The sequence below is a fragment of the Meleagris gallopavo genome, chromosome 9 (genome assembly GCF_905368555.1).
Source record: "Meleagris gallopavo chromosome 9, MGAL_WU_HG_1.1, whole genome shotgun sequence".
NCBI lineage: Eukaryota > Metazoa > Chordata > Aves > Galliformes > Phasianidae > Meleagris > Meleagris gallopavo.
In genome coordinates this window covers 16,455,953-16,471,829 of record NC_139412.1, presented here as the reverse complement: position 1 = coordinate 16,471,829, position 15,877 = coordinate 16,455,953, and the positions used below count along the sequence as shown (strand labels likewise).

At 55.9% G+C, this 15,877-nt stretch overlaps 3 protein-coding genes across 3 annotated transcripts; 1 reads left to right on the top strand and 2 right to left on the bottom strand.

Moving 5' to 3' along the window:
• The first annotated feature begins 460 nt into the window (after window positions 1-460).
• On the top strand, window positions 461-12,718 carry LOC146543801 (testis-specific serine/threonine-protein kinase 6-like). Its single transcript, XM_085230809.1, has one exon. It carries the CDS (start codon window positions 9,300-9,302, stop codon window positions 10,128-10,130), a length of 831 nt encoding a protein of 276 aa, XP_085086935.1. The 5' UTR covers window positions 461-9,299; the 3' UTR covers window positions 10,131-12,718.
• Window positions 4,056-6,925, bottom strand: LOC146543802 (uncharacterized). Its single transcript, XM_085230812.1, has 4 exons — window positions 6,820-6,925; window positions 6,341-6,454; window positions 4,736-6,038; window positions 4,056-4,435 (listed from the first exon to the last, which is right to left on the bottom strand). Exons 1-4 carry the CDS (start codon window positions 6,898-6,900, stop codon window positions 4,056-4,058), a joined length of 1,878 nt encoding a protein of 625 aa, XP_085086938.1. The 5' UTR covers window positions 6,901-6,925.
• On the bottom strand, window positions 11,993-14,954 carry LOC146543800 (uncharacterized). The gene is made up of 4 exons (XM_085230811.1): window positions 14,757-14,954; window positions 14,278-14,391; window positions 12,673-13,975; window positions 11,993-12,372 (listed from the first exon to the last, which is right to left on the bottom strand). The coding sequence occupies exons 1-4, from the start codon at window positions 14,835-14,837 to the stop codon at window positions 11,993-11,995; spliced, it is 1,878 nt and encodes a 625-aa protein (XP_085086937.1). The 5' UTR covers window positions 14,838-14,954.
• Between the last annotated feature and the right edge of the window lie 923 nt (window positions 14,955-15,877).

The following is a 15,877-nucleotide window of genomic DNA, read 5'->3' as shown; positions in this document are numbered from 1 at the left end:
TGTCTTTCTGGGCTGTGAACACACACTGCTGGCTCATGTTTGGCTTCACACCCATCAGGACCCCCAAGTCCTTCTCCGCAGGGCTGCTTTCCAGTTCTTCACCCATCTGTGCACATATCTGGGATTGCCCCACTGCAAGTTCAACACAATGCACTGAGCCTTGTTGAACATGGTTAGGTTTGCATGGGACCACAGTTCAAGCTTGTCCAGGTCCATGTGGATGGCATCCCCTCTTTGTGTTGTCCCACCTGCACCACTCAGTATCATCAGCGATCCTGCTGGGGGTGCGCCTGACCGCACAGTCTGCGCACTGAAATGGACCCCCCCCCCCCCAAAAAAAACCCAACACGGCCCCGCAGCGCTTCCGGCACGCAACCGGAAGGAGACCTGAAAGAAAACCAGAAAAGGAACCGGAAACAGAACCGAGGGACACCGGAAGAGGCGGGGTCGGATGGGTATCTCCTGTAGCGTCACGGGGCGCGGCGTGTGGAGCGCGGAGATGCGGCGTACGGAGCGGCTCGGCTGCTCGCCTCCCAGCGGCACCTGCCCCGGGCTGCCGGCAGCTGAGAGCGAGGCAGCTCCGAGCTAAGCGATAGTTTAGAAAGCTGACGTTGGTTTGGAAAGCTGACGTTGGTTTATTGCGGCGCGGTGCCTGGGGCAGCGTTATGTGCATGATAAGAATAAATAGCTGTCTGGTTCCCGAGGTGCGCCCACCTTTTGCCAGCACTCGGAACACCTCGGCGTGCATGCAGCGTGTCCTTCCCACAGCCTCCTTCCCTGTGATCAGATGGGCAATAAGGAGGGACCGAGGGTGCTCCTTGGTGACCCTCAGGGCAGGCTCTGCACAGGAACGCCATCAGCATTTAGGCCCTCACAGCTTGCCTGTACAAATGGCATCCGCAGAGAGAAAACTGTGTGCTTCTGAACCCAGCCTGGACAACAGATGAGACTCAGTGCAGCAATTACTTGCCCATAGGAGCCAGGGCACAGCAAAGCCCCCCATTGCACATGCGTAGCCATGGATGCACAATTCAATTAATTTCCTTTGAAAGGGGACTTTCAAAACAAGTTACGAGCTGCACTCATGAGAAGGCTCTCAGGAGTACCTTTTCTATAAGGACAAGCTGAGAGACCTGGTGCTCCTCAACTGAAGGAATGTTTCAGGGGGACCTTACGGCAGCCTGTCCATACTTGAAGGGGACCTGCAGGAAAGCTGGCAAGAGACATTTATACAGGTATATAATGACAGGACATGAGGAAATGGTTTTAAACTGGTATATTTAGTCTAGATATTAGGAAGAAATTCTTTACTGTGACGGTGGTGAAACACTGGAACAGGTTGCCCAGAGTCGTGGATGCCCCCTCCCCAGAAGCATTCAAGGCCAGGCTGAAAGGCTGTGAGAAGCCTGCTTTAGTGCGAGGAGTCCCTGCGTGTAGCAGGGCAGTTGGAGTTATGTGATCTTGAAGGTCCCTTCAAAGCCAAACCACTCCGTGATTTTATGATTTTCATCGGCCCTTGGTCAAGGTTTAATCCTTTTCAGAACCAATTTGCTTACTAAAATATGTATTCAAAAATCAAAAATGGCTTTTGGCTTTGCATGGCTATTTTGTGACCCTAAGCTCCTTTTTAGTTAAAAAGGAAATGTGTGCTTCACTGGGAGGCAAAGCTCCTCAAGAAGCAAAAAGTAGGCATGACTGCTCTTGAGCACTAGGAAAGATGCCAGCAGAGGAAGGAGCCACTCCTGGTGAACCCCAGCTTACAACAAGAGAATGCCTTGCTGTTATCATTTTGGGCGCTGGGTCAAGATTGCTGACTTCAGTTTCAGCAAGGAAATGAGCAGCTACCCAGAACTGAGCACCACCTTCTGCGGAACAGAAGCCTACGTGGCCCCGAAGATGTGGCTGCATTACGCCCATGACTGGGTACAGCGCTCTCAGGGCCGCCCGTGCTGGTGAAGTCTTTCCACCTAAAGCATGTCCTGTATCCCCAGAGTGCTGCCCTCATCCAGCAGTGAGCCTCCAGTGGCACTCCATTCCTGTTTTGGAGCTGCCGGTTCCCACTGTCCTGGGATCTGCCCCCGTTTGGACTAGCATTCACCTTCTCAAGCCATCTCTTGCTAAAGAATCATAGAATGGCCTGGGTTGGAAAGGACCACGATGATCATCTAGTTCCAACCCCCTGCTATGTGCAGGGTCGCCAACCACCAGACCAGGCTGCCCAGAGCCACATCCAGCCTGGCCTTGAATGCCTCCAGGTTTGGGGCATGCACAACCTCCTTGGGGAACCTGTTCCAGTGCCTCACCACCCTCTGTGTGAAAAACTTCCTCCTAACATCTAACCTAAACCTCCCCGTGTCAGTTTAAATAATAAACCTGCCATTGGTTAGGCTTCAGGCTCTGGTAACTGCGTTGAGTGAGGGGTTAGAGCACACCACAGAGCTGCTTGCACTAGAAGTGGCTGGCTAAGCAAATAGAGGGGCCGGGTCCAAGCTCTCCCACTGATCCAGCTTTGGTAGCCACCGCCCTGTATTGAGCTTTAGATCACACAGGAATACTCAAAAACAAACAAACAAACAAAGAAAAACCCTCACAGCAGAATGTTTACAAGCAATCCAACAGCATTACCGACCCAGAAGTTCTGGGGTGGCTTTCAGATCCATGCCTTAACTTCCACCACGTCTTGCAGGCATGGAATAATGACAGCATTTGAAATCTCTGCCAAGAGATACCGGATGAGAAAGAAACATGCTGGCACAGAGGGCAATCAGCCTAGCAATCACGGTCACCCCCATGGCTCTATCTTTCCAGGTGCTTCTGTTGTGAAGAACAGAAGTCAGCAGTAGCCAAAATGTAATTGCCAGATGTATGCATTGCTTGCTGTCCCATGTTTTCATGGGTCTATGCTCACCCTTGCAAACTCAAACTCATTGCAAAGTCTGTGTGTCTGCAAGAGTAAAAACAGCTGTCATCTTGGTAGCCCAGAGGTCTCCAGCCCAACGTTCCTTCTCCAGGCAGAGCCAGCTGTGGGAGCAGACAGTGGCACTTGGGACTTGCTTGGGATTTTGCCTGGTGAAAGTTTAGGAACCTCCAGGGGTGGAGCTAGCACAGCTGCTGGGGGCAACCGTGTCATGGGGTGCGAGTGCCCTCTTGTCTGTGTTAAATGTAGTTAGGCAATTTGGATCCCTTATTCAGAGCTGGAAAAGAGCCGTCTGCTTTTTATGTTCTTATGAATTCTTAGGCCCAGTTCTTATGAATTTGTGAGATAAGGAGTTGGCGAGAGAATTCAAACGTCCTTCTGGACTATTAAGTGTTGGTGAATTTATTATCAAGCCTGAGCTACAATCTGACCGAAGATCTGAAAACCAGAGAAGTTTTAAAGCACAGTTGTAGAGTCACATGGGATTACAGAATGGCTTGGGTTGGAAGGGACCTGACGCAGATGAGGGCATATCTCAGCCCCTCAGACGGAGGGAGGGGCCCGATGAAATCGACCTGCCATCAGTGGCGAGGACTGTGTCCTCTAGCAAGATGGGCTGTTGTCTCAGGCAATGGTCTTGGTCTCATCTTGGAGCCAGTGTCGCAGTCTCAGCATGCCTGGGCGATATCAGCTTTAGCAGCTGCCCACATGGTCTTTTGTCCAGCACACATATAGAGATTGGCGACCAGGAGCGTGGTGGACATGTATGGTCCTGTGTTTAACCGCATTCCATATGTCTAGCCACACATCTCTGGTCAGGCATGAGTAGTCCATTTCTGGGTGCCCCCATCTTCAAACCAGACTGTTTCAGTGGAGAGATGGTATGCCACTGCTTTTCACTGGCTCGGGTTGCCCTCACTGGACCCATCTGTATACCAGGAATCTTTAGGAATGGGATATTTCCCTTCCTGAATGGGACTCTTGCCCAGTGAAGCGACCAATGTCTCTTCTGGCACATCACCGTGATACTGTGTGCTGTCCTGCTATGTCTTGTGATGATGGCTCAGGGTGCTGCACAGTTCCTTGAGGGCCAGCGACCAGCACTGAGAAGTCGCCTGATACTGGTGGCCCAACACCGCTACTCTTCCTGTCTTGTGATGCAGCAGCAGCAGCAAACCTTGAACAGACGCCCAAGCGCCCTCCTGAGCAGATTGCGCCGTGGCCGGCGCTCACCGCGACTCCCGCCAGCAGCCGGGAGAGATTCTTGTTGGCCGGGGGCTTCAGGCACAAAGGCCTTTTCCCTTCCTCTGCCGCTGGAGGCAGAGGCTGCTGCTGGCAGATCAGGCAGCTCGCGGGTGCCGCTGGCAGATGTTGGTGTGTCAGCTGCGGGCACGTGCTGTGGTGCGGCTGCCTGGGCCACTGCCTGCTCTGGCAGAGGTGGCAAGGTGGGCATGCTGGCCGTGTCTTCCTGCGGGACCCCATTGCCGGGCAGTGTCTCGTTGTCTTCCAGCTTGTTCACTGTCTGCAAGAGAAGGCAAGAAGAAAGAAGTTAGTTGGGACATTTCCCTGTGTTGCCCTCCGTGGCCCTGCTGCAAATGCTCCTGCAACCTGTCCTTGTGGCGCAGCTGCATGGGCCGCTGCCACCCTGCTTCACAGAGCCGGCTGGGAAGAGGGCAGCTCCTCACGTGGCACCTGCTGAGCCTGGGGGCTCCCTGCAGCAGCCCCCACCGTGCCCCGACAGCTGACCACGCTCGGTGCGGCTCAGTCTGACAGGGGGTCAGCCCACCTGTCTCCTCCAGCACTTCCCGACGGCTGGACTCACCATGGCCTGGGCTGTGTCCGGCAGAGAAATGGCACAGGCTGTTGGGTCGTGCAGACAAGGCCTCTGGCTCTCATCCCTCGCAGCTGTGCTCTGTTCGCTCAGGAGAGATGAAGCTGGAGCATTCTCTTCTTCCACTGTTGGCGTGGATGCTGGCATCCCATGGCCATCATGCGTCTCAGCTCCAGCCTTGGCATCTTCCTGCCTTGACGCAAGAAGAGCTGTGCTCTGTGCCTGGCCATCTGACTCTCCCGAAACCTCTGTGTCGGTGATGCTGGAAGAGCCGGGCGTTTGCTGAGGAGAAGCCTGCGGGTCCCGGCGGAAGGCTGCGGTCCTGGGGTTGACCCAGTGGCTTTGGATTATTGGCTCTTCGTCATCACCTTCTCCCAGCTCATCCTCCTCTGCCGTGTCCCGTGGCTCATGCTGTGGAACACACGGGCGTTTCTGCCCTGCTTTCTGCTTCCTTGTCTTCTTCATCTGCTTAGTTATTTCCCAGTAGTCGTCCAGGCTTTGCCCGGTACAGGCCGCACAACTTTTAGCCATGTCTGTCAGAAGCTTTGTGTTCTGTGCCAGGATCTTTCGACATGACCTTCGAGACTCATGGTGCAGCCACAGCCTAGCGCCCATCACTTGGCACTGGATGCACGGCTTCAGGACTGCTGAGTGCCGATCGGCCCAAGACCCTTCCTGGTGCCCTGCCGCGTAGCCCCTGCCTGCGAAAGCGGGCACAGCTTCTCTGTGGGCAGCGATTGCTGCTGCAAGCTCTTCGGGATCAGGCCCTGATGGAGGAGTGACGCGCACTCCTTCTGTGGCCTCCTGGGCCTCGTCTGCTTCTGCTGCTCCCGCTGCTTGCTGAGCTTGTGTCAGGTCCTGCTGTCTGACTGCATCAGACACAGTTTCTGTCTGGACCTGTGGCAGGGGGGACTGCACAGTGTTCTCCACTGCTGCACCACTGACGGCTGGGCTTGGTGGAGCACTTTTCTGTTTGCCCGATCCTGCTGCTTCGTCCTGTTTGCCAAGGCCGTCCAGAGCAGTTGTGCAAAGCTCCTGATGGCCCGGGGCTTCAGGCACAAAGGCCTTTTCCCTTCCTCTGCCGCTGGAGGCAGAGGCTGCTGCTGGCAGATCAGGCAGCTCGCGGATGCCGCTGGCAGATGTTGGTGTGTCAGCTGCAGGCACGTGCTGTGGTGCGGCTGCCTGGGCCACTGCCTGCTCTGGCAGAGGTGGCAAGGTGGGCACGCTGGCCGTGTCTCCCTGCAAGACGCTTCCGTGGGACAGCATCTCATTGTGTTCCACATCATTTACCTGCAAGAGAAGGCAAGGAGAAAGGCCGAGTTACTTTGGGCACTTCCGTGTGTTGCCTTCCATGGCCCTGCTGCAAATGCTCCTGCAACCTGTTCTTGTGGCGCAGCTGCGTGGGCCGCTGCCATCCTGCTCCACAGAGCTGACTGGCAAGAGGGCAGCTCCTCTCTCTCCTGGCTTAGACTGACATGGAGACGGCCGCGCTGTCTCCTCTAGCATGTCCTGCCTGTTTGTCAGCTGCCTGCTTGTCAGCGGCTGGCAGGGCTGAGACAGCCGCTCCACCTGGTCTCCCTGGGGCTCCCTACCTGTGCCTGGTGGCTGCCACGCGGAGATGGCAGCGGCGGCAGCCTGTCCTCTTGGAGGGTGGATTCTGGGCTCTGGCTGCCCGCTGTCATCGTGTGAGGTGGCCCGTGAATCACCTGTGGGGAAGAGAAGGAGAGGGATTGAGGCACCCATACTGGCCCTGACAGCACCCACTGTGCCACCGGACCTGGGCCCAACGTGTGGCCAGGCAGCTCCTGGCCATGGATGGCAAAGCTGAGCGTGGCCAAGCTGCTCTCTGCCCCTCGTCTCCAAGCTTCCAGGGTCATGTGGGCCTTGGCTTTCCCAGGCATCGTTGGCTCTGTGTGGAGATGCTCCCAGGTGTCAGGAAGCTGTAAGTGCTCAGGCTGTAAGGTGCTCAGGGCCAGCTGGTTGGCTCTCCCCAACACCACGTCCCTCCTCCTGCTGCTCTCCACACCATCTTGTCATGCTGCTGGTCTCTCCCTCACTCCCTGAGCCTCACCTCATCTTGCTCCTGTACGCTCGGCAGCCCTTTGTTGGGCTGAGAGTGAGCCTTAGGCTCCTCTTCCTTTGGCATCTCCATGTCCTCGTCCGGAGACCAGAGAAAGGCACCCAGAAGAGCTGCTGCCTCCTGACAGAGCTGCTCTCCTCGGAGTGAGCACCCCAGGGCTCTGGCCCTGCCAGGGATGTCGTTGCTGTAGTTAACCGTCCAGGTCACAATGGCCTTTGGGCGTGGTGTTGCCCACCATCACAAAGCCCTGGCTGTGGCTGTGGGCCCACAGAGGCCCATGTGCTAGCAGCTGCCCTAGGGAGAGCCGCTCGCATGCCCACAGGAAGGCACGGGTCAGCAGGGTCCGCTGTGTTCTTCTGCCATGCCTCTCCTTACTCAGCCCGGTGGTCCTCTGTGGGCTCTGACACTCTCATGTGCTGGGCACCCGAGACTGCGCACAGCGCTCTCAGGGCCGCCCGTGCTGGTGAAGTCTTTCCACCTAAAGCATGTCCTGTATCCCCAGGGTGCTGCCCTCGTCCAGCAGTGAGCCTCCAGTGGCACTCCATTCCTGTTTTGGAGCTGCCGGTTCCCACTGTCCTGGGATCTGCCCCCGTTTGGACTAGCATTCACCTTCTCAAGCCATCTCTTGCTAAAGAATCATAGAATGGCCTGGGTTGGAAAGGACCACGATGATCATCTAGTTCCAACCCCCTGCTATGTGCAGGGTCGCCAACCACCAGACCAGGCTGCCCAGAGCCACATCCAGCCTGGCCTTGAATGCCTCCAGGTTTGGGGCATGCACAACCTCCTTGGGGAACCTGTTCCAGTGCCTCACCACCCTCTGTGTGAAAAACTTCCTCCTAACATCTAACCTAAACCTCCCCGTGTCAGTTTAAAACCATTCCTTGTCCTGTCACTATCCAGCCCCGTAAACAGCCATTCTCCCTCCTGTTTGCACACTCCCTTCAAGTACTGGAAGGCCACAATGAGGTCTCCCTGGATCCTTCTCCAAGCTAAACAAGCCCAGTTCCCTCAACCTTTCTTCATAGGAGAGGTGCTTCAGCCCTCTAATCATCATAGTGTCCGCCCTCCCTTTCTGTGTTCACCCTGGAAGGTGGTATCTACAGCCTGTCTCTGGTTCTCAGTGCCCAGTCGACAGAAACACAATACCTGTGAACAGAGCGTATGGAGTTGCAATCAGGTGTTCTACTCAAAAACTTGATCAGGTCTCTTCTTCCAGAGAAAAACATCCCCTGCTCCGCAGTCGCTCCTTACTCACGCCATCGCTGCGTGGCAGTACGTGCATGTGTGAGCAGCTGCTCTCAAGGATGAAGCACAGCAGGAATAAAATTTGATCTAAAATCTCTGAGCAGCACCTTGAGAGCTCCCTGAGAACTGCTGAGATGGCCATCAAGCCGTGGGAAACCGAGGCAGCCCCTCTTCACTGGGAGCAGCCCGGCCAAGCCAAAAGGCTGGGCACCCACAGATTAGCTGCTGTCTTCCCACCGAGGAAATACACAGCCATAAATAGTGGAGTTCCTGGCAACCATCGGCGTGTAGTTTAGCTCCCCTACAGACCTGGAAATGCCCTCTGCCATTAGCAGCAGAGCATTTGTGCCAAAAGCAGGCAAAGGACATCTTCTTAAACTGCTGGGTGGAAGCACAGTAAAGTACTACAAATGCAGCCTCACCAAGGCTTTGGTGTGTTTTGTGAGCAGAAGCTGAGCAGAGGGGCCTCTTTCAAGCAAGTCACTGCTGTTGCCCGACTGCACAGCCCTCAGGCACTGCCCGCGCGTCCTCTCCCCTCCTGCTCTCTGCCTCCTGCTCCTTTCTTCTGAATCCACTCCTGGTGAACTCCAGCATGCAACAAGAGAACGCCTCGCAGTTATCATTTTTATCATTTTTGCTTAAAACCAGGGGAGTGTAACTCAAAGAAGTTCCCAACGCTGTTTCTCCTGAAAGACCAGGCTCCCCATCCACACCACACCAAGCTGGAAAGCCCACCTTGAAAAACCATTTCCTGCACTGTCATCATCAAAAACTAAATACTGACATCAGGCCAAGGTGGCCTGTAATTAGTGGTGGTACAAATCACCCTCTGGTGCCATTTTGTGTAGTTCTGATTTTAATACAATCAATATCCTGCAGAGAATAGCTGTGGGTCTCCAAAGTGATTATTTGCTCCAGAACACTCACATCTAAACTCTTATTGTCAGACAATCCCTGTTCTGACAATCAAGAGCAGAAACAGGTAAAAAAAATGAAAATATCCAGAGCTGGAAGTTCTCCCAGTGTGTGTCCATGACAAGCTGGGACACCCAAGAACAGTGCAGACCTGTCGGATCACGTTGACATCACAGTCACAGTGAGACACTGCCACACTTCATCACGATGCCTGGGTGGACCCTCAGCCCCACAGGCACCCGTGGAACCACTGCAGGTTTGTGAAGGCTGACTGCGGACACACTTTTATCCCATCCGGACCAGCTAAAATGCCAAACTCTGATGCAGACAAGAAGCTACTCCACAAGCTGGGCTTCACGCTGGGTGAGACCTTAGGAGAGGGTACGTTCTCCATGGTGAGGGCGGCCACCTCCACCAACTACACGGTCCCCCTAGCTATCAAGAGGGTGGACAAGCGAAGGGCCTCCCCAGAATTCGTGCAGAAGTTTCTGCCCCGGGAGCTCTCCATCCTGCGTGAGCTCGATCATCCCAACATCGTGCTCATCTTTGAGATCTTTGAGCTGACCAACAGTACGGTCTACATTGTGATGGAGGCGGCAGCCATCAACCTGCAGCAGCGGCTGCAGCAGCTGGGCAAGCTGCCCTGCATCCCCGACGCCCGGGACATCTTTGTGCAGATTGTGGGAGCCGTGCACTACCTCCACGACCGCAACATCGTGCATCGTGACCTCAAGTGTGAGAACATACTGCTCAGCGCTGATGGCCGCCGGGCCAAGATTGCTGACTTTAGCTTCAGCAAGGAAATGAGCAGCTACCCAGAACTGAGCACCACCTTCTGCGGAACAGAAGCCTACGTGGCCTCGGAGATGTGGCTGCATTACGCCCATGATGCCAAGAAGTTGGACGTCTGGAGCCTGGGGGTGGTCCTTTTTGCCATGGTGACTGGCTGCTTGCCCTTCCACGGCTGCCTCTGCAACATGATCCAGCATCAGAAGGATGGGGTCCTGCACCTGAGGGGGGTGTCCGTGCTGCCAGAGCCCTGCCAGGCCCTCATTGTCCAGCTGCTGCAGTTCTTACCATGCTCCCGGCCCAGCGTGGAGCAGGTGGCCAGCAACAGCTGGCTGAAGGGGGATGTCTAAGGGGAATCCTCCCCAGAGAATGTGTCAGGACAGCCACCTTTTGGTGCAATAAATGCCGTTGAAGAAAACCTCTTGAGCAGTTTGAGTAGCAGGGTGTGGGTGGGATTAAACTTCAAGTCCTGGCAAGACTTGGTCAAGAACTTGCTCAAACCCCTTCACAAAGAAGATGAATAAACCTGCCATTGGTTAGGCTTCAGGCTCTGGTAACTGCGTTGAGTGAGGGGTTAGAGCACACCACAGAGCTGCTTGCACTAGAAGTGGCTGGCTAAGCAAATAGAGGGGCCGGGTCCAAGCTCTCCCACTGATCCAGCTTTGGTAGCCACCGCCCTGTATTGAGCTTTAGATCACACAGGAATACTCAAAAACAAACAAACAAACAAACAAAGAAAAACCCTCACAGCAGAATGTTTACAAGCAATCCAACAGCATTACCGACCCAGAAGTTCTGGGGTGGCTTTCAGATCCATGCCTTAACTTCCACCACGTCTTGCAGGCATGGAATAATGACAGCATTTGAAATCTCCGCCAAGAGATACCGGATGAGAAAGAAACATGCTGGCACAGAGGGCAATCAGCCTAGCAATCACGGTCACCCCCATGGCTCTATCTTTCCAGGTGCTTCTGTTGTGAAGAACAGAAGTCAGCAGTAGCCAAAATGTAATTGCCAGATGTATGCATTGCTTGCTGTCCCATGTTTTCATGGGTCTATGCTCACCCTTGCAAACTCAAACTCATTGCAAAGTCTGTGTGTCTGCAAGAGTAAAAACAGCTGTCATCTTGGTAGCCCAGAGGTCTCCAGCCCAACGTTCCTTCTCCAGGCAGAGCCAGCTGTGGGAGCAGACAGTGGCACTTGGGACTTGCTTGGGATTTTGCCTGGTGAAAGTTTAGGAACCTCCAGGGGTGGAGCTAGCACAGCTGCTGGGGGCAACCGTGTCATGGGGTGCGAGTGCCCTCTTGTCTGTGTTAAATGTAGTTAGGCAATTTGGATCCCTTATTCAGAGCTGGAAAAGAGCCGTCTGCTTTTTATGTTCTTATGAATTCTTAGGCCCAGTTCTTATGAATTTGTGAGATAAGGAGTTGGCGAGAGAATTCAAACGTCCTTCTGGACTATTAAGTGTTGGTGAATTTATTATCAAGCCTGAGCTACAATCTGACCGAAGATCTGAAAACCAGAGAAGTTTTAAAGCACAGTTGTAGAGTCACATGGGATTACAGAATGGCTTGGGTTGGAAGGGACCTGACGCAGATGAGGGCATATCTCAGCCCCTCAGACGGAGGGAGGGGCCCGATGAAATCGACCTGCCATCGGTGGCGAGGACTGTGTCCTCTAGCAAGATGGGCTGTTGTCTCAGGCAATGGTCTTGGTCTCATCTTGGAGCCAGTGTCGCAGTCTCGGCATGCCTGGGCGATATCAGCTTTAGCAGCTGCCCACATGGTCTTTTGTCCAGCACACATATAGAGATTGGCGACCAGGAGCGTGGTGGACATGTATGGTCCTGTGTTTAACCGCATTCCATATGTCTAGCCACACATCTCTGGTCAGGCATGAGTAGTCCATTTCTGGGTGCCCCCATCTTCAAACCAGACTGTTTCAGTGGAGAGATGGTATGCCACTGCTTTTCACTGGCTCGGGTTGCCCTCGCTGGACCCATCTGTATACCAGGAATCTTTAGGAATGGGATATTTCCCTTCCTGAATGGGACTCTTGCCCAGTGAAGCGACCAATGTCTCTTCTGGCACATCACCGTGATACTGTGTGCTGTCCTGCTATGTCTTGTGATGACGGCTCAGGGTGCTGCACAGTTCCTTGAGGGTCAGCGACCAGCTCTGAGAAGTCGCCTGATACTGGTGGCCCAACACCGCTACTCTTCCTGTCTTGTGATGCAGCAGCAGCAGCAAACCTTGAACAGACGCCCAAGCGCCCTCCTGAGCAGATTGCGCCGTGGCCGGCGCTCACCGCGACTCCCGCCAGCAGCCGGGAGAGATTCTTGTTGGCCGGGGGCTTCAGGCACAAAGGCCTTTTCCCTTCCTCTGCCGCTGGAGGCAGAGGCTGCTGCTGGCAGATCAGGCAGCTCGCGGGTGCCACTGGCAGATGTTGGTGTGTCAGCTGCGGGCACGTGCTGTGGTGCGGCTGCCTGGGCCACTGCCTGCTCTGGCAGAGGTGGCAAGGTGGGCATGCTGGCCGTGTCTTCCTGCGGGACCCCATTGCCGGGCAGTGTCTCGTTGTCTTCCAGCTTGTTCACTGTCTGCAAGAGAAGGCAAGAAGAAAGAAGTTAGTTGGGACATTTCCCTGTGTTGCCCTCCGTGGCCCTGCTGCAAATGCTCCTGCAACCTGTCCTTGTGGCGCAGCTGCATGGGCCACTGCCACCCTGCTTCACAGAGCCGGCTGGGAAGAGGGCAGCTCCTCACGTGGCACCTGCTGAGCCTGGGGGCTCCCTGCAGCAGCCCCCACCGTGCCCCGACAGCTGACCACGCTCGGTGCGGCTCAGTCTGACAGGGGGTCGGCCCACCTGTCTCCTCCAGCACTTCCCGACGGCTGGACTCACCATGGCCTGGGCTGTGTCCGGCAGAGAAATGGCACAGGCTGTTGGGTCGTGCAGACAAGGCCTCTGGCTCTCATCCCTCGCAGCTGTGCTCTGTTCGCTCAGGAGAGATGAAGCTGGAGCATTCTCTTCTTCCACTGTTGGCGTGGATGCTGGCATCCCATGGCCATCATGCGTCTCAGCTCCAGCCTTGGCATCTTCCTGCCTTGACGCAAGAAGAGCTGTGCTCTGTGCCTGGCCATCTGACTCTCCCGAAACCTCTGTGTCGGTGATGCTGGAAGAGCCGGGCGTTTGCTGAGGAGAAGCCTGCGGGTCCCGGCGGAAGGCTGCGGTCCTGGGGTTGACCCAGTGGCTTTGGATTATTGGCTCTTCGTCATCACCTTCTCCCAGCTCATCCTCCTCTGCCGTGTCCCGTGGCTCATGCTGTGGAACACACGGGCGTTTCTGCCCTGCTTTCTGCTTCCTTGTCTTCTTCATCTGCTTAGTTATTTCCCAGTAGTCGTCCAGGCTTTGCCCGGTACAGGCCGCACAACTTTTAGCCATGTCTGTCAGAAGCTTTGTGTTCTGTGCCAGGATCTTTCGACATGACCTTCGAGACTCATGGTGCAGCCACAGCCTAGCGCCCATCACTTGGCACTGGATGCACGGCTTCAGGACTGCTGAGTGCCGATCGGCCCAAGACCCTTCCTGGTGCCCTGCCGCGTAGCCCCTGCCTGCGAAAGCGGGCACAGCTTCTCTGTGGGCAGCGATTGCTGCTGCAAGCTCTTCGGGATCAGGCCCTGATGGAGGAGTGACGCGCACTCCTTCTGTGGCCTCCTGGGCCTCGTCTGCTTCTGCTGCTCCCGCTGCTTGCTGAGCTTGTGTCAGGTCCTGCTGTCTGACTGCATCAGACACAGTTTCTGTCTGGACCTGTGGCAGGGGGGACTGCACAGTGTTCTCCACTGCTGCACCACTGACAGCTGGGCTTGGTGGAGCACTTTTCTGTTTGCCCGATCCTGCTGCTTCGTCCTGTTTGCCAAGGCCGTCCAGAGCAGTTGTGCAAAGCTCCTGATGGCCCGGGGCTTCAGGCACAAAGGCCTTTTCCCTTCCTCTGCCGCTGGAGGCAGAGGCTGCTGCTGGCAGATCAGGCAGCTCGCGGATGCCGCTGGCAGATGTTGGTGTGTCAGCTGCAGGCACGTGCTGTGGTGCGGCTGCCTGGGCCACTGCCTGCTCTGGCAGAGGTGGCAAGGTGGGCACGCTGGCCGTGTCTCCCTGCAAGACGCTTCCGTGGGACAGCATCTCATTGTGTTCCACATCATTTACCTGCAAGAGAAGGCAAGGAGAAAGGCCGAGTTACTTTGGGCACTTCCGTGTGTTGCCTTCCATGGCCCTGCTGCAAATGCTCCTGCAACCTGTTCTTGTGGCGCAGCTGCGTGGGCCGCTGCCATCCTGCTCCACAGAGCTGACTGGCAAGAGGGCAGCTCCTCTCTCTCCTGGCTTAGACTGACATGGAGACGGCCGCGCTGTCTCCTCTAGCATGTCCTGCCTGTTTGTCAGCTGCCTGCTTGTCAGCGGCTGGCAGGGCTGAGACAGCCGCTCCACCTGGTCTCCCTGGGGCTCCCTACCTGTGCCTGGTGGCTGCCACGCGGAGATGGCAGCGGCGGCAGCCTGTCCTCTTGGAGGGTGGATTCTGGGCTCTGGCTGCCCGCTGTCATCGTGTGAGGTGGCCCGTGAATCACCTGTGGGGAAGAGAAGGAGAGGGATTGAGGCACCCATACTGGCCCTGACAGCACCCACTGTGCCACCGGACCTGGGCCCAACGTGTGGCCAGGCAGCTCCTGGCCATGGATGGCAAAGCTGAGCGTGGCCAAGCTGCTCTCTGCCCCTCGTCTCCAAGCTTCCAGGGCCATGTGGGCCTTGGCTTTCCCAGGCATCGTTGGCTCTGTGTGGAGATGCTCCCAGGTGTCAGGAAGCTGTAAGTGCTCAGGCTGTAAGGTGCTCAGGGCCAGCTGGTTGGCTCTCCCCAACACCACGTCCCTCCTCCTGCTGCTCTCCACACCATCTTGTCATGCTGCTGGTCTCTCCCTCACTCCCTGAGCCTCACCTCATCTTGCTCCTGTACGCTCGGCAGCCCTTTGTTGGGCTGAGAGTGAGCCTTAGGCTCCTCTTCCTTTGGCATCTCCATGTCCTCGTCCGGAGACCAGAGAAAGGCACCCAGAAGAGCTGCTGCCTCCTGACAGAGCTGCTCTCCTCGGAGTGAGCACCCCAGGGCTCTGGCCCTGCCAGGGATGTCGTTGCTGTAGTTAACCGTCCAGGTCACAATGGCCTTTGGGCGTGGTGTTGCCCACCATCACAAAGCCCTGGCTGTGGCTGTGGGCCCACAGAGGCCCATGTGCTAGCAGCTGCCCTAGGGAGAGCCGCTCGCATGCCCACAGGAAGGCACGGGTCAGCAGGGTCCGCTGTGTTCTTCTGCCGTGCCTCTCCTTACTCAGCCCGGTGGTCCTCTGTGGGCTCTCCCGTACCTCTGACACTCTCATGTGCTGGGCACCCGAGACTGCGCACAGCGCTCTCAGGGCCGCCCGTGCTGGTGAAGTCTTTCCACCTAAAGCATGTCCTGTATCCCCAGGGTGCTGCCCTCGTCCAGCAGTGAGCCTCCAGTGGCACTCCATTCCTGTTTTGGAGCTGCCGGTTCCCACTGTCCTGGGATCTGCCCCCGTTTGGACTAGCATTCACCTTCTCAAGCCATCTCTTGCTAAAGAATCATAGAATGGCCTGGGTTGGAAAGGACCACGATGATCATCTAGTTCCAACCCCCTGCTATGTGCAGGGTCGCCAACCACCAGACCAGGCTGCCCAGAGCCACATCCAGCCTGGCCTTGAATGCCTCCAGGTTTGGGGCATGCACAACCTCCTTGGGGAACCTGTTCCAGTGCCTCACCACCCTCTGTGTGAAAAACTTCCTCCTAACATCTAACCTAAACCTCCCCGTGTCAGTTTAAAACCATTCCTTGTCCTGTCACTATCCAGCCCCGTAAACAGCCATTCTCCCTCCTGTTTGCACACTCCCTTCAAGTACTGGAAGGCCACAATGAGGTCTCCCTGGATCCTTCTCCAAGCTAAACAAGCCCAGTTCCCTCAACCTTTCTTCATAGGAGAGGTGCTTCAGCCCTCTAATCATCATAGTGTCCGCCCTCCCTTTCTGTGTTCACCCTGGAAGGTGGTATC